Source organism: Hippopotamus amphibius, chromosome 1 (assembly GCF_030028045.1).
Source record: "Hippopotamus amphibius kiboko isolate mHipAmp2 chromosome 1, mHipAmp2.hap2, whole genome shotgun sequence".
Taxonomy (NCBI): Eukaryota; Metazoa; Chordata; class Mammalia; order Artiodactyla; family Hippopotamidae; genus Hippopotamus; species Hippopotamus amphibius.
Window position 1 is genome coordinate 147994772 of NC_080186.1, and position 23229 is coordinate 148018000.

At 38.7% G+C, this 23229-nt stretch overlaps 2 protein-coding genes across 4 annotated transcripts in view; one reads left to right on the forward strand and one right to left on the reverse strand.

Annotated features, from left to right (window-relative positions):
* Positions 1-23229, forward strand: part of GEMIN5 (gem nuclear organelle associated protein 5) — a 42990-nt gene that overhangs the window by 14232 nt on the left and 5529 nt on the right. For 2 of the 3 annotated variants that reach the window (XR_009053024.1, XM_057730166.1), the window contains exons 9-24: positions 46-131; positions 4238-4320; positions 5678-5814; positions 7065-7138; positions 7850-8031; positions 8914-9053; positions 10022-10193; positions 12651-12878; positions 13917-14024; positions 14418-14540; positions 15286-15384; positions 15812-15949; positions 17324-17471; positions 20132-20251; positions 20784-20994; positions 22520-22774. Coding sequence is in view for 2 of the 3 variants with exons in the window: in XM_057730166.1 (XP_057586149.1) it covers positions 46-131; positions 4238-4320; positions 5678-5814; positions 7065-7138; positions 7850-8031; positions 8914-9053; positions 10022-10193; positions 12651-12878; positions 13917-14024; positions 14418-14540; positions 15286-15384; positions 15812-15949; positions 17324-17471; positions 20132-20251; positions 20784-20994; positions 22520-22774 (2304 nt within the window). In the remaining variant the exon portion in view is untranslated. The remainder of the gene's footprint in view (positions 1-45; positions 132-4237; positions 4321-5677; positions 5815-7064; positions 7139-7849; positions 8032-8913; positions 9054-10021; positions 10194-12650; positions 12879-13916; positions 14025-14417; positions 14541-15285; positions 15385-15811; positions 15950-17323; positions 17472-20131; positions 20252-20783; positions 20995-22519; positions 22775-23229) is intronic. The other variant, XM_057730167.1, reaches the window with a different exon arrangement.
* CNOT8 (CCR4-NOT transcription complex subunit 8) overlaps positions 1-23229 on the reverse strand; it is a 60033-nt gene that overhangs the window by 9270 nt on the left and 27534 nt on the right. The window lies entirely within an intron of this gene.

Genomic DNA, 23229 nt, shown 5'->3' on the forward strand with positions numbered 1-23229 from the left:
TAAGGATTCCCTTAACACTGCCCCTTTCCTCATATTTTTTTGTAGCTGTGCTGGCACCCAACCAAGGAAGGCGGCTTAGCTTTTGGAACTGATGATGGAAAAGTGGGATTGTATGACACCTACTCCAACAAGTAAGAAATAGATGATTCTTATCTAGCCCTTTGACCAAAATATCTGTGAGTTAATTTTGAGTTCATAAACCTAGATGTACATCATAATAGGCCTGGGAAGCATCTTTAAGATTCTGACTCTGAGACATGAAGCTTAGAACTCAGAATTTTATTTAAAAAAAATTTTTTTAGGTGATGGTGGTTCAGCCCATCTCATCTGTGGGAACCACTAAAATAACCATTTTACAAAAGTGTTCGGGCATCCAAGAATGTTAAAAGCTGAGAACAAAGAACATCTCTGTGCTTTCCATCTTGATTTACCAGTTAAGATGTTGCCATACTTGCTTTATTTATGTACAGTTAACAGAAATCAACAGTAATCCATGATATGATCCATTATCCAGTGCTTACTCAAGTTTCCTCAGTTGAGCCAAAACTGTTTTTCCTAGCAATTTTTTTTCCACACTTTTTTCAGTCAGGGATCACACATTATACTTTGTTATGTTACTTTAGTCTCTTATTCTAGAATAATCCCCCACCTCTTCCCATAACATTGCCTTTTCAATTTGAAGATTCCAGGTAAGTTGTTTTGTGGCATATTCTGTATTTTGAACTTGTCTAGTTAGTTATTCGTGGTGACTTGTAACTCATTTCACTATTCCCCGTATTTCCTATATTGCCTGTATTCCCTGTGTTTCCTGTAAACTGTCTAGAGCTGCACTGTCCATTACAGTAGTCTTTAGTCACAGGTGGCTTCTGAAATGTGCTGAGTGTAAAACACACTCGAGAGCTCAAACGCTTAGTCCCAAAAAAAGAATGTAAAATGCCTCAATAATTATTTATTTTAAAAGATAATACTTTTTACATACTGAGCTAAATAAAATACATTCTTAAAATTGAATTTCACTTGTTTCTTTTACTTCTGTTAATGTGGCTACTAGAAGGCTTTAGGTTGCAAACATGGCTCACAGTATATAGATCTATTCGAAACAGCTATTCTAGATGCTTGATTAGATTCCAGACCTGCACTGTTCATTTTGGTAGCCACTGGCCACGTGTGGCTATTTATACGTGAAGTAATTAAAATTAAGTAAAATTAGAATTAAGTTCCTCCTCTCATGAGCCACATCTCCAGTGCTCAAGGGCCATATCCGGCTAAGGGCTCCTTTATTGGACAGCATTTGTTCCAGGCCAGGGATAAGAGAACTATGGGCCATGAGTTAAAAGTTTTATCTTTGAAAATAAATGAAAATGAATCAAAAGAATATTTCACAATGTATGAAAATAAATAAAATTCACATTTCTATGTCCATAAATATTTATTAGAGCGCAGCTGCACTCATTTCTTTATATCTTGTCTGAGGCTACTTTCATGCTGCCACAGCAGAGTGGATGAGTTGTGACAGAAACTGCATGTTTCACAAGGCCTGAAGCACTGACTATCTGATCCTTTACAGAAAAAGTTTGCCTAAAGATCATTTACATCTAAGTGAGAATCATTCATTATACTGTGCTGCTAACCTTTTTACATTAGGTACTTAATAACTTACACGTGGTTAACTATTTTTCTTCATTTTTAATTTTTTTTAAAAACTATACTGTTTCAAAGAATTATTTAATAAAATAAAACTATATATCAGTATAAATAGGTTTGTGTCATCACAAAATTGCTGACTAATTCTAGTAAATTACTATCTTTTGTTTATTATAAGCTGAATATTCAAACTGATACCAGCAAAGGTATTTAGTAGGAGTAAGGATGTTGCTGTAGATATATTGTTAGGTATTCAGCCAGAAATGCTTATTCTGCTTCTTATAGCCAAAGAAAAATTAGTTTATTGTCTAGAGTGATAATGATAAATGTGTCAGATACATAGAAATAAAGAAGTCAACAGGGACTTCTCTGGTGGCACAGTGGTTAAGAATCCGCCTGCCAATACAGGGAACATAGGTTCGATCCCTGGTCCAGGAAGATCCCACATGCCTTGGAGCAACTAAGCCCATACGCCACAACTACTGAGCCTATGCTCTAGAGCCCGAGAGCCACAACTGCTGAGCCCGCACACCACAACTACTGAAGCCCACGCTCCTAGAGCCCATGCTCAACAACAAGAGAAACCACCGCAAGGAGAAGCCCACGCACTGCAACAAAGAGTAGCCCCCACTCTCCACAACTAGAGAAAGCCCACGTGCAGCAACGAAGACCCAATGTAGCAATCAATCAATCAATCATTAAAATTAAAAAAAAAAAAAAAAAAGGACGTCAACAGCTAGTTCAGTCATAGGTTCTGGAATCCTGGAATTCTAAAATCATACAAACAATATAGTATATGTTAAAGGTAATACCCACACTGCCCTGTCCTGACACATCGCATATCATTAATCACCACAACCTTCATAAATACGCTGAAGAGCAAGGTTTCTTTAAAAAATCAATAATTCAAAAAGATTTACCATATGAACCAGCAGTTCCACTCCTGGGTATATATCCAAAAAAACCAAAAACACTAATTTGAAAAGATATATGTACCCCAATGTTCATAGCAGCACTATTTACAATGGCCAAGATATGGAAGCAACCTAAGCATCCATCAACAGGTGAAAGAATAAAATAGATACATGTATACACAGACAGACAGACACGGACACATACACACACAAAATGGTATACTACTCAGACATAAAAAAGAATGAAATTTTGCCATCTGAAGCAACATGGATAGATGTGGCGGGCACTATGCTAAGTGAAATAAGTCAGAGAAAGACAAATACTGTATGGTATCACTTATATGTGGAATCTAAAAAATACACTAAACTAGTGAATATAACAAAAAAAAGAAGCAGACTCACAGATACATAGAACAAACTAGTGGTTACCAGAGTTGGGGTGGATTATAGGGCTGAGGAAGTGGGAGGTACAAACTACTGGGTGTAAGATAGGCTCAAGGATGTATTGTACAACATGGGGCATATAGCCAGTATTTTGTAATAACTAAATGGAAAGTAACCTTTAAAAATTGTAAAACATGGGACTTCCCTGGTGGTGCAGTGGTTAAGAATTCGCCTGCCAATCCAGGGGACACGGGTTTGAGCCCTGCTCCGGGAAGATTCCACATGCCGTGGAGCAACTAAGCCCGCGAGCCACAACTGTTGAGCGTGTGTGCCGCAACTACTGAAGCCCATGAGCCTAGAGCCCATGCTCCGCAACAAGAGAAGCCACCACAATGAGGAGCCTGCGCACCACAATAAAGAGTAGCCCCTGCTCACCGCAACAAGAGAAAGCCTGTGTGCAGCAACAAAGACCCAACGCAGCCAATAAATAATTTATAAAAACTGTAAAACAAATTTTTTGAAAATTAGTGACTACTTATTAGATAGAAAAGATGGAAGAAATGAATGTTTGTGAAGAATAAAAATATTAATCCAGAAAACAAAAACTTTAAAATCCATCTACTCTAAAATCTTGGGACTTCCCTGGTGGTCCAGTGGTTAAGACTCTCTGCTTCCGCTGCAGGGGGGCACGGTTTCGAACCCTGGTTGGGAACTAAGATATCCTGCAAGCCACACAGAATAGCCAAAAAAAATAAATAAAATCTTGTCTTAGTTTAAGAATGTGATGTTACTGACAGAGTGAGCCAAATGACTTCTAGTCTTACTTCAATATAAGGCAGATACATATGCATGGTGATAATATAAGCAGTAACCTTAGTTCTGGGCTGAACAGTTTGCATTTTGTGTCTTGTCCTGTTTTTCTCTAGCTGTGATAGCCTTACACTGGTATATATCTACAGTAATATTAGAATATCTGACATTTAGGTGAAGTGAGCAACTCAGAGGAAAAGATGGGGAAAATGATCCCAAACTGGCCAGTTGGGGAGGTTAATAACATTTTTTTCCTGGGTAAAGTATGTTTGGGACTTAATTATTTTGTTAGTAGCTATCATTACATGGTGTATTATTTAAGTGTTTGCTTGATTTTAATCAGTTACTTGGAGAAGGGTACTGTTAAATTATTTTTCTTTAATATCAGCAACTAAGTTTATAACAGGCAACTTTTTGAAAAAGATGGTCTGTCTTCACTATTTTTTGTTTTAAGTCTTTCTGTTTGTAATCTCCCTTCCTCCCAGACCTCCACAGATTTCTAGCACGTATCACAAGAAGACTGTGTACTCCTTAGCCTGGGGGCCACCAGTACCTCCCACGGCATTTGGTAAGTGTCTGAGTCATTCTCTAAGGAAGGTGAGAGTATTCTCTTTCTTTCAACTTAATCCTAGGATATTCAAGCTGGAAAGAGTCATAAATATTCTAGTGCAGTGACCACTTAAGCAAGCTGCTATGCCCCAGGGGTCCATGAGGGCAGTTGCAATAGGTGATAAATTAGAAACCATTCACCCAGAATAAGCCTCTTCAAACTTGAAACTAAAGCATTATTTGGTCCCTGTGAGCTGAATTTTTTCATGGTGAATATAGTTATCTCATGCTGGGTCCTGATACCTAGTCTAATGATTTTCACTAAAATTTGCTATCACCTTTTAATTTTATCAGAATTACAATATTGGGAGTTCCCTGGCAGTCCAGTGGTTAGGACTCTGGCTCTTACTGCCAAGGGCCCAGGTTCAATGCCTGGTCAGGGAACTAAGATCCCACAAGCCGTGCAGTGCGGCCAAAAAAATAAAGTAAAATGAGCAATTTATTTAAAAAAACAAAAATTTTTTTAAGAAAAGAATTATAATCTTAATGATCATCTGTTTTCACCTACAGTTAAAGCAAACTTAAAATTTCTCAAATGATCTTGTTGCCTTTGACTGTATTCTGACCCTTTCCTAGCCCCACTGCCTTATCTTTCTCTTTCTTATGCCTACAGTGGTAGGTCTTGAAGAATTTTAAAAATGAGTGTGTTCAGGAAAAGTCTTTGATAATCTTTTCTTCACGATTTATAATGGAACATCTGTAAATTTCCATAATAATATAAATGTTTACAGTGTAAATCATTAGAACTCAGGCAGCATTGCAGTGGTAGTTCATTCATTCATTCAACAAATGTTGATCCTTGATTTGTGCCAAGCATAGTTCTAGCAGTGGTGAAAATAAAACTTGCCCTTACAGAAACCCACCAGAACCACTGTTTGCTTCTTAAAAATCAACAAATGATTGCTGTAACACCAAAGAAAGCATTGCTTTGAGTACAGCTTGTTACAGTCACAGGAAGTCCTGCAGCTCCATATATTTAAATGCCCAAAGAGCACTTGTTTCTGTAAGAGAAGGTAAATTCCCCAGAACTTTGAGAACATGTTTTCTGATCCCAGCTTTGGCACCCCTACTATTTTGAATGGCAGGAGAATGTTTAAAGCAAATATATTGTATTATAAATATTAATGTAGAATTAATATACCTTTTTTACTTCTGCTCCCAACAACTGTATTCAGATGCAGAGAACAGTGACTTTATTCAATATGTTTATATAATTCTTTTAAAACATCTCATAGTATGATACGGTCATACTACAGAAACAAATAGTTAAGCTGGTGAAGTACAAAACTGATAAGCTTTCTTTTCTTATCTCATAGGAGGAGAAGGAGACAGACCTTCCCTCACTTTATACAGCTGTGGAGGGGAAGGGATTGTCTTACAGCACAATCCCTGGAAGCTTAGTGGAGAGGCCTTTGACATCAACAAACTCATCAGGGACACCAATTCAATCAAAGTGAGTTCTTGTGGCCTAAAGTCTTCTCATGATCTCTCTTCTTGGCTTTTCATCTTGCATGATAAATGCCATTATGAAAGTCAGATTTCAAGTTTCTCTCAATTGCAAATGGTAATTTATTATAAACTTTGAGATCTTGGATATAAAGCATCCTTTTCACGCCAGCCACTTTCTCCAGAGTGAGGTGTTTGTAAAAATAATTTTTTAATATGGTATTCGACTTACAGCTACAAGGTGTTTTGCTCAAGACAGAATTGTCATTTTGTTTTTAATTTTTTAGAGAAATAACTACAGATTTACATGAAAGTTGCAAAAATAATACAAATAATTTCCTTATATCCTTGACCCAGATTTCCACATTTAGTCACATTTTCTTTACCATTCTATCAATGTATCTGTATGCCAAAACTGTCTTTTTAAGTGAAACCATAAATGTTGAGATTTCCTTACTCTTTCAAATGAGCATTTTTTACTGTTGCTCATTATTTTGTATGGCTAACATAAAAATAACATTTCATCATAAACTGAATTATTTTTATTGACTATATTCCTTCATGTCTTAAATGTTATCTGAACATTAACATTCAACAATGAATAAAAGAGACAAAATTCCTATTCTTAACAAGCTTTTAGTTTTGTGACAGTTAAATATATGGATCAGAAGCTCATATAAGGAGTCTGGGCTGGAAATATAAATTTGGAGTCCCTTCACATGAATGGTAGCTAAAGAAGCTGTGAATAGGTGAGGTGATCTAAAGAGACAAGTAAGAAAAGAAGAGGGCCCAGGCAGCCTTGGGGAACACCAAAAAAAGAGTTAGAAGGAAAGAAAAAAAAAAGGTTCTGGAAGAGAAACAGAAGAGATAGGAAGAAGAAAAGGGTAGTGTGTATGACTTCTTTATTAAAAAGACAATGACACCCATGTTGTCAAAGCCGATGGATGTATTTCATGTCTTATTGTGGAATAAAAATCATTTTAATTAAGTTCACTTCACAAGGTTAGATACTGTAGACATTTAGTATTTACTGGCCTCTCTTTTTTTATCCCATTTAGGAAATCATATTTAGAATACTTGCTCTTAGTAACTCTTTGGCAAATTATGTAGATTATTTATAAGAATGGCTATTGTACAATTAGAACATTTTTAACCAAGGGATTTTCATTTTTTTCTCATGGTGTCATCATTGGTTTATAAGATATGTAGCGAAAAGAACAATGTTTTTAGTCAAGATTGGTTTGTTTTGCTTTCTAGTACAAATTGCCTGTACACACAGAGATCAGCTGGAAAGCAGATGGCAAAATCATGGCTCTTGGCAATGAAGATGGGTATGTGTTTGTTTCTTTAAAAAAAAAAACTTTGTAATTGTACATATATTTGATCACAAGCTAATGCCATCTGTAATGTTAGTTGGGAAAGCTTAGTTGTATTTGATATTCTCACTTATCCTTGATATCCTTAAATGACTCAGGAGCTCTCTGCATCTTTGAGAACTGCAAAATAAGTTAAATATTTTCAGCCCAAAGAGGATGTTTGCCTACTCTGTGTTTTGACTGTTGTATGCTTCACAGAATGCTCATCTCCAGAATTAGACTACCTAAATCTCCCTTCATTTTTCTTAAAGTAAGCCTAAGCAGAAATGCTTTTCAGGCCTCACCATGCCCTTTCCAGCATTTTTCTTTGTTTTTGGTGTTTTAGGGGGTTTTTTTCTCCCCTATCCAATGTTGATCATAGTAACATAGTCCTATTTCAGCCATTGGTTTATTTACTCTTCTTTTAGCTCCTCCCTTGCACCACCATTTATTATAAGAGCCTGATAAACACAACTTTCCAGAGATCATTGAGATTTGTTAAAAACTGTTTAAAAGAACTACTTTTTGTATCTGGTTCTTTGTAAGAGAGTAACCTCTGCAGTTTACATAGGGTTATCCTATTCCATTTCACCTTTCTTTGACTGATGGAATGAGGATGATACCTGTTTGCATTAGACTGTAATTTGAGCATTCATCTTTCTTGTCTTGGTGTGTTTCTTATTCCAGATCAATAGAAATATTCAAGGTCCCTAACTTGAAACTGATCTGCACCATCCAGCAGCATCACAAGCTCGTGAATACTATCAGCTGGCATCATGAGCATGGCAGTCAGCCAGAGCTGAGCTATCTGATGGCCTCTGGGTCCAACAACGCAGTCATTTATGTGCACAACCTGCAGACTGTCATAGGTAACTTCGGTTTCTTTCCATACTAGGGGGTGCTATATGTGTTCAGCTATTCTTATTCCAGTCTCTGTACCTTTTTCCTTTCTTTTTGGTATTTTAAAGTAAATACTACTTTTATTATTTTTCTGCTTTCAAAAGTTATATATTCACCTTATTTAGAATACAACAAAAATTTCAAACATGACAAAAAATGTTAACTCAGAAAGTGAAAGTCCTCCCCTAATCCCATCCCTCAGTAATAACCAGTGTTATTAGTTTGCTCACGTTTTCTCCAGATTTTTTTAAGTATAGTTATTGACAAGTCACTCTCCAAAAAGACTGTGCCAGTTTACATCCCCTCCCCTCAGTGTTTAAGTTTTTGACACATACAAAACACATCCCATTCCCATGTGTGACTGCATCTAATTCTCACAGTCCTGGGAGGCAAGTTTTGTTATCGTCATTTTCCTGATCAAATTGAGGCTCAGAGAGGTTAGCTCACTTCCGTAAGTCCCACAGCTAGTGTATGATAGAGCCTAGATTCAAGCCCACATTGTCTAACTGCAGAGTCTGCATGTGTTCTAGTAACTACTAGTCCCTGCCTGGCAGGTTGATCGCTTTCATATTTTCATATGACTTATTCCTTAATGAGTCTTAAAGTATTTCATTTTGATGGCTTTTAGAAGTAAAGAATGATGGCTAACACTTCTTGCAGTAAGCCCATGTGCCAGGCACTGGATTTGCCTACACACTTAACTACAAAACAGTATTGCCCACGTAGAAGCAATATTGAAAATCACGTAGAAAGCAGGTGGCAAAATCTTGACTCTTGCCATGTTATTAACCTCCTTTATGTCTTTCTGTTGTTGTTGCTGGTGGAAATGACATCACCCCCTTGTCTTTTAGAGAGCAATCCTGAATCTCCAGTGACCATTACAGAGCCCCACCGGACCCTCTCAGGGCACACAGCCAAGATTACCAGTCTGGCATGGAGCCCACATCATGATGGAAGGCTGGTATCTGCTTCCTATGATGGTACAGCTCAGGTACTATTGTCCTTGATTCTGTGGGTTCTTCACTCTCTTTCCTCTTTTCCCCCAGTTTTGTATGGACACCTTCCCTCACCATTATCTTCTACAGAAAAGGATTTTTCTGAGCTCTAGAGGGCATTTTAGTTTATTAAACCTATCTGGGCCCTTGGCAGGCTAAGTTTGGGTGGTTTTTTACTTAGATGAAAGGGGAGATATTAATAGGAACTAGCTAAATGCTGATGTTTTTAAAAGATTTTATTCTGACTTATGGTCAGTTGTGGTGGGCTAAAATTGATGTGAAAAGTACTCTCCTCCCATTCTGTTCTATCACAGAGTGGTGACTATAAAACATGAAAAATATTTCTAATAATAAAATGGTAACTCAGATCTCCAAGTTCTCAAAAATAAAGATGAGATGCCAAGGTGGAGCTATGAGGTGAGTTTTGGATATCAGAATCATAGTAGACCTTAGGAACTGGGGATCTATCATCTGTGATGGATGTTTGTCTCAGTACTGAGTAGTAAATGAGCTGTCTGTATAGAGCTGAATGCCATGACGGGCTGCCCTTTGTGAAATGGAGATTGGAGTAATTCAGGAAACAGTAAGGAAATTGATCATTTGCCCAGAGACAGAAGAATCACATGTGAGAAATTAGAACCCTAAGCACGCATCGCCACATGCAGCTGTGGTCTCTAAATTAGAATTCTCTTCACGGTATCAGAATCCTCAGCCCCAAAATAACATACAATACTGGTCAGGACAGTGAAATCCGTAGGGCACCATTAAAAGCTTATATATAAGCTCTATATCCCAGAATACATAAATCTCCCACAGGAAGTAGCACTTTCTGAAACTGAAGTCCTAATACAAATCACAAGAGGAAATAAGAGTACGCAGAATTTTTAAAAATTTTTTCAAAAATGTATACCTCCCCAAAAAATAGAATAACCAGAAATTATTCTCGTGTGACTTTTGGTTTTAGGTGTGGGATACTCTCCAGGAAGAGCCTCTATGCAACTTCCGGGGACATCGAGGTCGACTGCTTTGCATCGCATGGTCCCCATTAGATCCAGACTGCATCTACTCAGGGGCAGATGACTTCTGTGTGTACAAATGGCTCACTTCCATGCAAGAACATTCCCGACCTCCTCAAGGTCAGTCAGAACCTGGAGCCCATAAAGGCTTGCCTAGTTCCCTTTCTCCTTTCCTCAGTAAGTGAGTTAATCAGAGTCAAGCAAGGAAGACATTCATGCAGGGCGGCAGCAACAGGATGGTAGAGTTGGAAGCCCAAGTTAGGATAGCAGCCATGAGGGGCCCGAGAACACCACCCAAAGAGTAGCAAGTATACCTAGCACCCAGATCTTGTTTTCTTAATATCATTCTCCATTAAAAGGGCCCAACCAGGGCTTCTTGGAAAAATGGCTAATTCAGGGTTACGACAGGAAAAATTCAAGATGAGCCTACAACACCATATGTCACAAATGAAGGAAGTGCTCAAAGAACAGAGATCATCAAAAGGACAAAGAAGCCAGCTTGAAGAGGCTGGCTACCCAAATCTGGGACAATTTGAACTTAAAAATAATTAACAGAATTCCATTTCTGGCTATAAAAGATTAATTGGTACCAGATTTGCCCACCTACCAAAAATAGCTAGAAAACTAGAGTACATAAACAACTAGAAATATACCCAAAGAAATGAAATGATACATCCACATAAAGACTTATAAAAGAATGCTCACAGCTTTATCTATAATTGCCACAAACTGGAAACAACCCAAATGTATATCAGCTGGTAAATAAACTGTGGCATATCCTACAGTGGAACTCTACTCAGCAATAAAAAGCAAGTAACTACTTATAAACACAACAAAATGGATGAATCTCAAAAAGGATTATGCCTAACAAAAGAGGCCAGGTACAAAAGACTAAATACTTCTAATACAGAGTATGAAATGTTGTTATAAATCATATGAATTTCTAAAACAGACAAAACTAAACTACAGTGATGCAGATCAGTGATTGCCTAGGGCTCAGGGAGGAGGAACTACTGCTACAAAGAGGCATGAGGGAACATTTTGAAATAATGGAAATATTTTATCTGTACCCGACTATACATTTGTCTAAACTCATAAAGCTATTAAAAATTGGGTATATTTTCTTGTATTAAATTATACCTCAATAAAGATGACTTAAAAAAGATAAAAACTTTAAAAAAATAAGTAACAGTAAATGATTAAAACATTAAACAGGAATCCATGAGTCCATACTGAGAAAAACAAATGAGTGGTCTAAATGGACAGAAGCAAAATTTCTTTACAATAGAATGCCACCTAATGTAGAATTAATGATGGAATAGAAAATTGCCATTTCGCAGTCATCATAATAACAATTTCTAGTCAAGAAATCTCAATGGATAGTAAAACTAGTAGATGCAAATACTTAGTAATTACAAAGGGAAACAGTTTTTCAGGAAGAAACCTGCAAGATACCTCCCTTAATCAGCTAATCAAAGTAAACAACCAAATAATGAGACAAATAGAAATTATGTACTACCTCATAGGTTGCACCAAGATAAACACAACCTCACTTCTGTGTATTGCAGCTGAAAATGCATAACCTAAATCTAATCATGAAAAACATACGGCAGACCCAATTTGAGGGAACTCTGACAAAATAACTATCCTGTAATCTTCACGAGTTTCCAGTCATGAGAGTCAAAATAAAATCTGAGCCTGTTCCAGGCTGAAGGAAACTAGAGATATAAAAAGCCAATGCAACATGTAGTCCTGGATTGATTCCTTTTGCTAGTCTCATGCTTCCTATGTGAAATATTTCATCTTATATTTGGAGTAATAGATAAAATCACACCATTAAGAATGGTATACATTCTTCCTACAATTGGCAGAACTTGAATGAATTGGGAGTAGACAGGAATAATGTATCATTAATTTCCTGATTTTAATGGTTGTGCTGTGATGATGTAGGAGAATATCCTTGTTCGTAGGATCCACACTCAAGTATTCAGGGGTAAATGGGCATCATGTTTATGATTTAATGAAATCCCAAAAGGGTTTGGTTTGGTTAACATTTTGATAATATAACTAAGAATTGATTGGGAAGGAAGGGAAGGGGTGAGAATGTTATCAAAAAGAAGAGTAGGGCTTCCCTGGTGGCGCAGTGGTTAAGAATCCACCTGCCAATGCAGGGAACACGGGTCCGAGCCCTGGTCGAGGAAGATCCCACGTGCTGCAGAGCAGCTAAGCCCGCGCACCACAACTACTGAGCCAGCGCTCTAGAGCCTGTGAGCCACAACAACTGAGCCCATGTGGCACAACTACCAAAGCCCACGCGCCTAGAGCCCGTGCTCTGAAACAAGAGAAGCCACATCAACAAGAAGCCCATGCACCACAACAAAGAGTAGCCCCTGCTTGCTGCAGCTAGAGAAATCCCATGCACAGCAATGAAGACCCAAAGCAGCCAATAAATAAATAAATATTAAAAAAAAAAAAAACATAAAAACAGCAATAAGGTTTTGGAGATTATCTCTTAGAGTGCTTTTAAGCAAGAATATATACTTTAATCTATCCTTTTCTGAACTGTGATTTCTGTAGGCAAGAAAAGTATTGAATTAGAGAAAAAAAGGCTCTCTCAACCTAAGCCAAAGCCCAAAAAGAAGAAAAAGCCCACCTTGAGAGTGCCTGTAAAGCAGGAATTGTGTGACGGGAATGAGGAAGAGAGCGTAAAGGAAAGCTCAGGACCTGCTGAGAACGGCGTGTCAGACCAGGAGACTGAGGAGGAAGCCCGGGAGCCAGAGCTACCCTATGGTGTCACCTCAGCAGGTATGTGGCCAAATCCTATGTTTCACTAACTCTCTAGGATTTAATAGTCATGACCAGGAAACTAAGCCAGCACTACCTTTGAAGTATTAAGGGGATCTAATGGATGATTGGGATGGAAATAGTGAAGTTCTATAGAGAAAACTTCTTATCAACTTGAGCAGGGTTAAGACTGGGACAAAGTGAAGCCAGGACAGTGTATACATAGAAACTTACATGGGGAAAGTTTTAACAATATGATGTCATCAGCCATGTTTACGGAAAGAAACCACTGTGCCTTACAAATATCTGACCTAGAAACTATCACCACTCTGGGAACTTGCAAGCAAACAATATAAATAGGACTGACTCATGTTTAATTCTAAAACAGAATATTTTAATGTGATAGAATTTCAAATGGCCAAAATATAAGTCATCCCTGATCCTCTCCCAAGGGATGGCTGTTGGGACCCACAGTTTGGGTAAAGATCTAAAAAGCTTAATGGATTTATTTTTTAGACTAATCTGAAAAAATAAAAACTCCTTTATCACAAAATAAAAAATCCTTCTTTAGCACAAAATGGCCGCACAAAATGTTCTCTTACCCCTATAGGTCAACAACTTGGTTTGGGTGTTTTTTGTTTTTTAAAGTTCATGGTGTGTACACTCAGGACTGTGACTCTGTATCCCATACACTTTAAATTTCTATTGGTAAAGTTTTTCCTTATTTGTGTAATTATGCAATTATTACTCTGTCACCCAAGCCAAGTTTGGGAACTCCTAGGCCTGTGGTATAAGGTTGTGGAGGCTAGAACCTTTATAACTTTTCCTTAGTTCAATTAGTCAAGAGTTCTAAGTAATAAACCTACAGATTCCTGGAAGGCAGTTTGTGAGGTAGGGAAAGGGAGACTACCCATGCTTCCTATCTGAAATATTTCATCTTATATTTGGGGTAATAGATAAAAGCACACCATTATGACTGGTATACTCTTAATTTTTTTAAAAAACTAGATTCTACATTGTTCTCATCCAGACTTTTTTCTTTTTTTCCCCATGATGTAGTTTCTAAAGCAGTAATCTGCACTCCAGCATCCTTAGGTTTTGAAAAGTCAAAAGTCACCATTAATAAAGTCACTTTACTGAAAAAGGAGGCACCTAAAGAGAAGCCAGGTTGGTATCTAATAATTAAAATATTTTGTTAAAGCATCCTCAAATATTACATGCAACTGCAAACTCAAAAGTTTATGGGTTTTGGTTTTGTTTTAGGTTTTAAATATTTCTAAGTGTTTTGATTGTCTTGATTTGGGGTCATTTGTTTAGTACTTGAGGAACTGTCATTTTGCCGTTGTTGGCGTTGCTTCCCAAGTGTTCACAGGGACACGTCTGTGTGTGTTGGGAACGTTGCCTCCAGCTAATTTAATTTGAAAGCTTCCTTATAAGAGTGGGAAATGTCTCTGCCCAGCAGTATCCCTCCAGTAGGTTACATACACAGTGGGCATGCACTCAGTTTTGTGTTTGTGATCAGCTCTTCTTCAGACAGTCTGTACCTTTATTACATTTCAGAAGCCTTAATCAAGAAGCGAAAAGCTCGTTCCACGCTTCCACTGAGTACAAGTCTGGACCACAGGTCCAAAGAGGAGCTTCATCAGGACTGTTTGGTATTAGCCACAGCAAAACACTCCAAAGGTACAGAAATACACTTCCTTGGCCCATCTGTAATCTTCTGGGAACTGGCACATAAGAAGTGCTTGTTTATATGTTAAATGAATGAGCCAACAAATGCCCAAAATTGTTGTATTTCTGCATCATCCCTCCCCCACACCCTGCTGCCAGGTTCCTCACTCTGACCAGTGTCAGCACTCCCCAGTGCCTTGGAGACATAATGCTCTGCTTTTCTGTTATAAATCAAGTTGTTGCCAGCCATATGGGTGCTGGAATTGATATGATGGCTTAAATATCTCAGCATGAATCAATTCCATCAACTATCCCCCAGTAAACAGCATGTACAAGTAGGAAAAAAATCATTTACTTATTGGAAATATATGCTTAATATGGCAGTTCCTTTAAAAATTTTTGATAGAAGTTTTTGTTTATAGAAAGTTTTTTGGTTTTAATTTTTCAAAGCCCTCACCTAATGTGTGTTATTTTTACATTTGAGCAACCTTTTTTCTTTTTAATTTTGATTTTGTGTTGCAAAGGGATGCAGATAATAAAATGAAATTCAAACAGTATAAAATCTGAGCCTAACAAACCTGAAGTATTTTCATATTTTGCTCTTTGTAACCAGCAGGGGTCTCTGTTAGAGTAAACAAGAGCACAGGACCTTCTCAGCATCTGAAATGGGCATTATGGACATACATTCGGAAGTAACTGGACAGAAAACAGTAACCTGTTAAATCACTTCATCTGAATTTTTGTCTTTTTGAATTAGCAGAGCCAAAGGAGGATGTGTCTGCTGATCTTGAGGAAAGGTTTCACCTGGGACTTTTCACAGACAGGGCTACCCTGTACAAAATGATTGAGGTTGAAGGTGAGGCAAGTCCAATCAACACAATCCTGTCCCTCTTTAATACTTCCCTAAATATACACTTTGTACGTACCTCTTTTATGGCTGCCATCCTATGGTATGGTAATAGTTACTTTTACATGTCAGCTAACTAGGTTTTGAGTTCCCCTATTTGCATGTTCATAAACACCCCTCGCTCACATCTGCCACAGGACCCTAAACACACTGTTCATTCTGAGTGACTGAGTGCCAAGTGAAAGTGGGTGGGTGGACAAGTGACTGAGTGGGCTTCAGGCCCCATTATGAACACTGCAGGGAATGACTTACCCATCAGCCAGTGACTACACATTCTAGGAATTTATTCCTCTCTTTCATCCTGCCTTTGTTTTTCTATTAGACGGTACAGACAGATGTTTCTGAAACATCTTCCAAATATTTCTCCTCCAAACAGGAAAAGGTCACTTGGAAAATGGCCACCCTGAGTTATTTCACCAGCTCATGCTTTGGAAAGGAGATCTAAAAGGTGTTTTGCAGACTGCAGCAGAAAGAGGGGAGCTGACAGACAATCTCGTGGCTATGGCACCAGTTGGTATGTTCTTTTCAACAAAAGCTCTAGCATCTCTAGGATACATCCGCTAAAGATAGACATTGTCTTGAAGAACAATTTGGCCACATCTAATAATAAGTTTAAAATCCACATCCCTGGGCTTCCCTGGTAACACAGTGGTTAAGAATCTATCTGCCAATGCAGGGGACACGGGTTTTCAAGCCCTACTCTGGGAAGATCCCGCACGGCACAGAGCAACTAAGCCCGTGGGCCACAACTAATGAGCCCACATGCCACAACTACTGAAGCTCATGTGCCTAGAGCCCATGCTTCACAACGAGATGCCACTGCAATGAGGAGTCTGCACACCACAACAAAGAGTAGCCCCCGCTCGCCGCAACTGCAGAAAGCCCGTGTGCAGCAACGAAGACCCAACACAGCCGATAAATTTTAAAAAATAAATAAATTTTAAAAGTAAAAAAGGTTTCCCCTCCAAGGAGAAAAAGTAGAACACTAAAAAGAAAAAAATCCATATCCCTTTGACCCAGCAGTTCTAACTGTAAGAATGTAACTGTACCTATACATGCAAAATGAGAAATATACATGGACTATAACTGCAGTGGTATTTGTAACAGCAAAAGATTGCAAGAACTTCTATGTCCATCAGTGTAAGACTGGTTAAATCTTGTATATGTGTACAGTAGAAACTCCTACAGATACCCAAAAAATGAGGCAGCTCTGTACATTCTGATATAGAATGGAGCTCCAAAGTTTAATAGGTGAAAAGAATCAAGGTACCGGTGTACAACAGAATATTTAATACTCTGTCATTTATACATGTGTGGTTGTATAGTCACAGACTATTGCCAAAGGCTTCAAAAGAAACTGTTAATAACGTTTGTCTCCAGGGAAAGGAGTTTGGACAGGTTTGGGTAGGAGGGTGCTATGATAACAAGGAAACTTTTTATGCCATGCCTCATTTTTAGCTGTTTATTCAAGTATGCCAGAGAGAGAGATGGAAGCACACAGGTCTTGAGTGTACTTGAATTTCACTAACTGAATACACCCTTGTAACTAGCACCAATATCAAGAGACACAACATTGCCAGCACCCTAGAAGCTTCTTTCATGCTCCCTTTCAGTCAGTCTGCATGCACCCCAACAAGGGGAGGCACTATCTGACTTCCATACTCTTGTACATTGGAATTTTGTACTATTTTTTATGCATTACATAATCAAAGAAACAATTTACATTTCAAAATGTAGGGATGGGCAGAGGTAGATGAAACAGATGATCTGTAACAGCAATTGAATTACTATCTAAATGTTGTGCTTAATGCAGTGACTAACAAGTATTTTCAACCCAAATGTATATGCGTTTTTTCCTTAAACTTGCTGTGTTTTTTTTTTTCTAAAGCCGGTTACCATGTATGGGTGTGGGCCGTGGAAGCTTTTGCCAAACAACTGTGTTTTCAGGACCAGTATGTCAAGGCTGCCTCTCACCTACTTTCTATCCACAAAGTATATGAAGCTGTGGAGCTGCTTAAGTCAAACCATTTCTACAGGTCTGTATGACCCAACAGTTGAACCAGCAGTTGGATGTAATGTGAAATTAACCTACATAGGAGTTCTGTTTCATAATAACCACCATAAGACCTTTACTGTAATTAAGCATCTCAAATGAACATAAAATATGTTTACTAGCTTAATAAACATCAATGCACCCACCACCTGTACTTAACAAATGTTAACTTTCAGCAATATTTGCCCCTGATCTTTTTTAAATTTATTGGTAAAGTAATACAGAGAAAACAGCATGATACAAATGAACACCTTAATGGATTATATTATTCTTTCGCTACAATAGATATATAAGTACAGAAAACAAAAGCAACAATATTTTTTGTAGACAGCATACGAGAAATATCCAGTCTGACAGTCTTTGCCTTTTAAATGGAGTGTTTTAACATAAATATCGGTGCGACCAATTTAAATCCAGTATCTTGCTATTTCATTTCTTCTTTTCCTGCTTTCTTTCAGATTAACTAAATATTTTTTTATCTCCAGTACTGGCATATCAGCTATGATCCTTTATTTAAGTTTTTAAACACTCTCTTGTATTTGCCCATATACCTATTTCCAGCACTTTCCATGCTCTTATGTAGATCCAAGTTTCCAACTGCTGTCAATTCCTTCTTCACAAAGAACTTCAACATTTTTTTGTTACGTGGTTCTGCTGGTGACAAATTCCATTAACTTTTGTTTGTCTATAAAAGTCTTTAATTTTGCCCTTATTTTAAAGGATCTTTCAAAGGTGTAGACTTCTAGATTGGAAGGTTTTGTCTTCCTGTGTTTTAGATACATCATTCCATTTTTTTCTTGGCTTGCATTGTTGACTTGACTACTGCATTTATTCTTATCTTGGTACACAGGAACTATGTGTTTTTTCTCTGACTGTTTTTAGGACTTTCTCCACCACTGATTTTCAGCCATTTCCTATGATGGCTTTGGTGAGACTTTCTTTTTGTTTATCCTATTTTGGTTTGTTGTCTTCCTTTAGAGAGTGCCAGACTCTGTTTTGGCAAGCAGATCAACTTGATCTTTTCATGACTGTTTTTAAGCTTTCTTGGGGCAGGTTCAGAGAAATCCATACTCTAGAATTAGTTTGCCCTCCTACTTTCTGGTGTCTTTACCAAATGCCTTATGTAATTCAACAAATCACAACTCAGACGTCTGGGTGGTCAAAACTCATGTCTCCACACCCTGAGTGAGCCCTGCAAATTATCTGGATTATCGTTACCTGATTATTCTTTGTACAGCCTTAAGGACTTTCCTACACATGCACAGCTTTATGTTTAAACCAGAGATTCAATAGGATCCCTAAGCACCACTGTGGCGCTTTTTCTCTGGACAGCTTCCTCCTTCCTACTATCTGGCCCCACAAATTCCAACTGCTTCCTCTCCCCTCAGCCCCGACTACTGAGGCTCTGCTGGGATTCCTTCTGGAAAAAATGGTTTTAGGCAGAAAGCCAGGGCCATGATCGTGCTCACAGCATTTGTTTCCTTCTCTCCAGAATGACAGTCCTGTGCTGCCTGGTGTCCAATGTCTGAAAATAGCTATCTCATACCTATTTTCTCCAATGTTTTAATTTTGCAACAGGGAGATACGTCTGGTCCTAGTCATCACTGCATCATGGCTGGAAGTGGAGATCTCAAATTATGTACTTCTTAAATATTGCTCTGTCTAAATCACCTTAGTCTAAAACAATTTTATTCCAGCTACAACTTTGTTGGCTGCAACTCAGAAGTTGTATGTCATTTGGAAAATAGTTCAGTGAGTTACACAGATCCTCCAAATTGTTAACACATTTCATTATGATATATCAAAAAAAATCACATTCCTTACTTCATCAGAAAAGTCTAACTCTGGGGAAACTGTCAAGCTCACAGTGACAAGCACGAGTTTCCTGAAATTCTAATTTTCACTTGAAAACTCAAATTTTATCATTGGCAACAGTACTGTTGGTTATTTTCCATGAAATGACAGGCTTATTTTGTTCATTTCTGAGAAAACATCTGCCAAATATTCAATGCTAAATAACTATCGTTTGTTTGTTAGTCATTCTTTCAATAAGTAATGAGGTTCCATCTGAAAAAAAGCTGCTAGTTCAGCTTGCAATTCGTTTGTACAGGTTTTACTTAGAATCACTGTACTTTGGAATGCAGCAAAGAACACAAAATGTTATTCCCATTTTGTCACATAGAATATTAACAGCACGTGCAGGATTTAGTGAAATAAATCATTTTTCCTTTTCAAGGAAATTTACCTTTTTTTTTTTTAACTACAAGGGCCATTACCTGGATTCTTGCTCCAGATGCCAGCAGTTTACCCACCACTGCTTTCACATAATCAGTACAAATGTCAACACAATAAGAAAAGGCAAATAACCTCTTGACATTATTATGAAAATAGTCTTGACCTCATGAACCCCCTGAAAGAGCCTTTGGAACTCCCAGAACCCACAGACCACACTTTTTAAGAACTGCTGATCTAGGTGAAGAATTGAGCACAGCACACAATTTTAACTTGCCCTGTAATGCGGGAATACAGTTTTTTATGGGAAGTTGGAACAAGATAGACAACACAACAGGAATGGCTTATCCTACCTTGCCGCCCCTCCTAGGGCCTCTTTCAGATTGGCTAATTACCTATTCTTGCCTCTAGGGAGGCTATTGCAATTGCCAAGGCCCGGCTGCGTCCAGAGGACCCGATCCTGAAAGACCTGTACCTCAGCTGGGGAGCCATCCTAGAAAAAGATGGCCATTATGCCTTAGCAGCCAAATGGTAAGTCTGAGGGAAACAGGAGTGCACCCAGACAGGGAAGAGCTTCGGCAAAGAGCAGGACAAGAATGGAAGTAAGAAGTTTAGAGGTGGGGGTAAAGTGACTAGCAAATTAAGAAGCGTATGTGTATTAAACCCAGCTTTATAAGATTCATCAGGATCTACCTACTTGTTATTTATATAAATCACCATAATTATTCAAGAAATCGTAGTAGCGGACTCAGAAATCACTCCTTTCTTTAGGGATGTCTTGTATCATTAAATACGGGAAATGGGAGGGAATGACTCCTTTGCTTGGATTCAACTCAGCAACTGCTAAGGTTCCTTTATTTCCTTAACCTGTATGATGCTGCCTCTGGTCCTCTGCCGCATTGGCCTCAGCCTTCACAGGGACAGCCACAGGCAATGACCCACCCGGGACCACAGGAAGGCACGCAAGGCAAAAGTGGACAGAAAGAAATGATCTGACCCTCTGGGGAGCAGGAGTAGGCAGTCTGTTTATGACACTTTGCTTGAGTTTTCTTTTGTATTTTAGCTATTTAGGGGCCACTTCAGCTTATGATGCGGCCAAAGTTCTGGCCAAAAAGGGGGATGCGGCATCACTTAGCACAGCTGCAGAGTTGGCTTCCATCGTAGGAGAGAATGAGTTGTCTGCTTCCCTGGCTCTCAGATGTGCTCAAGAACTGCTTCTGGCCAGGAACTGGGTGGGCGCACAAGAAGCCCTGCAGCTCCACCAAAGTCTAAAGGTTAGTCTGTTACTGCCTCTCCTGCTTTTAAGAGGGAAGAACCCCAAATCCTTTTCTAGTCAAATTCCCAGTTGCACAAGCTGTACCAATCTGGCAGGTATCCTTAGAAGTGTCCAGCAAGCCTTGGCCATACTATCCCATTTAAGTACCGTGGCTTGTCAGTTGCCATATTTAGAGTAAGAGATAATGTGGTTATTGAGAGTAATTCCCATTGCTTAGCAGTCGAATAGCCTTTAGTCAGCTTAGCCCCTGTGTTTGTTCATTGATAACATTGGCACAAAAATGAAGAGGGAGAGGGTCTGCTTTGAAGAGGAAGATGGATTGGGTCTAACAGGAATCATGGTGCTCTGCCTGTAGCAGCCCTCTTCAGCTGTAAGCCATAACGAATTGGGGTGAAATCAAAACATTTTGTTAATTATCTTGTTCCCATCTGGTTAAAACTCAGGAACTTAACCACTGTCTTTTTTTGACACATCAAAATTGAGATTATTTTAAAAGCATTAGCACTAGTTACAACTATGTAAACATTTGGTCCATTTTAGACAGTTTTGCTTGTCAGATACTATGTGAACTTCTTCAATTCCTCTGTCCCTTCAGTAGAGTAACTGGGCCTAAAGACAGTTCCCAGCTGAATAGTCAAAGCCCAAGAAAAATGCTAAATGATGAGGTAGCTTTCTGGGAACTGCAAAATAAAAATGGAGGCAAAAGTGGAATACCCTCAAAGATGGTATCACTTGGCATATTATTTATAAAGTGACCAAACTTAGAGGTTAATTTACCCACCACCACAACAAAAAAAAAGTTTCCAGAATAGTTATTTAGCACTTTTTTCCCTCTTAACAACATCCACTACATAGCAAGAAAACCTAAGTTTATGCTAAATCTTGTTCTGCTGAGGCGTATTCTGCCTGTATGAAACAGAGACCTTCTCAAGCTTAAGTGAGAAAATATTATAGGTATACACAAGGAATCTCATGACAATGGAAAGAAAGTCCAGCAAAAGTAAGGATTTTTCTAGGCCTTTTCTCTGTGCTGTTCTCTTCCAGCTGATTCCCTTTGTTAAACCTACTTTGGATATAGCCCCTAACCACTGCGCCAGCTCCCAGATCTACACAGCTTGTCTGCTGCAACATCTTCTGCCCATGATGCTTTAACTTCCATATTCCTTAATCTGAGTTTGGGCAGAGCAAAGAACTAGATGAGTCCAGCCCATCCCTTCTCAAACTGGGCTTGTATGCAACTTAAATTTCAGTGAGTAGGACTATAGTTAGGGTTTCATGTTATAAATATGATTGCTTGAGCTCCAAGAACTGTAGATAGGAATGCCCCAAAAGGCAACTGGAAAAATTCTCTGTTAGATCACCTCTTTTACCGCTCACACAAGACTCACATTGGGTTGGCAGCCCAATGAGGGGGTAAGGTTGCTGCAGATGCAAAGGGGTTGAATCTGAGACACTGGGGAAAGTTCTAGATAATGAAGCACCTCCCGGCGTAACAGTTCCTCTCCTTTGTTATTGGGTTCCAGGGTCAGAGATTGGTGTTTTGCCTTCTTGAGCTACTGTCCAAGCACCTGGAGGAAAAGCAGCTTTCAGAGGGCAAAAGTTCCTCCTCTTCCTACAATGCTTGGCCCGCAGGCGGCAAAGAGCCCTTCGTGGAAAGGGTGACTGCAGTATGGAAGAGTGCCTTCAGCCTCGACTCCCCAGACCAATACCAGGCAGCATTTCAGCAGCTGCAAAATATCAAGTACCCATCTGCTACAAGTAACACCCCCTCCAAACAGGTACCCGCTCCTCTGCATGAGCTTTTGATATTACTCAGTAGTAAGACTGCTCTAATCCATGTCTAATATAATAAGGAAACATGTAGAATGCCAGTTTGCATTTCAGAAAAGACTAAGCCAGGCCCAGGAAACTTGGAAAGATCCCTTCAGACTAAGTAGAGCCCTTTGTCTTTGAAGTTAGTCTTCCATCAGTATTACCCTCTAAAAGAAAAAAAAAAACCACTAAAAACAAAGAAAAGCACAGAGACTAATATAATAGTGCCCATCAATTAGAATTAACAGATGCTCACATTTTGTCATTTTTGCTTCATGGAGTCCTTCGGTTTTGTTTTGTGTGTTCTTTTGCTTTTGGTGAAAGAAATATAATCAAGTTGAAGTCCCTCATGTTCCCTTCCCCAGACGCATTCCCCTGCCCTAGCTCACCAAAATTTTAGCCCTTGCGTCAGACCACATGT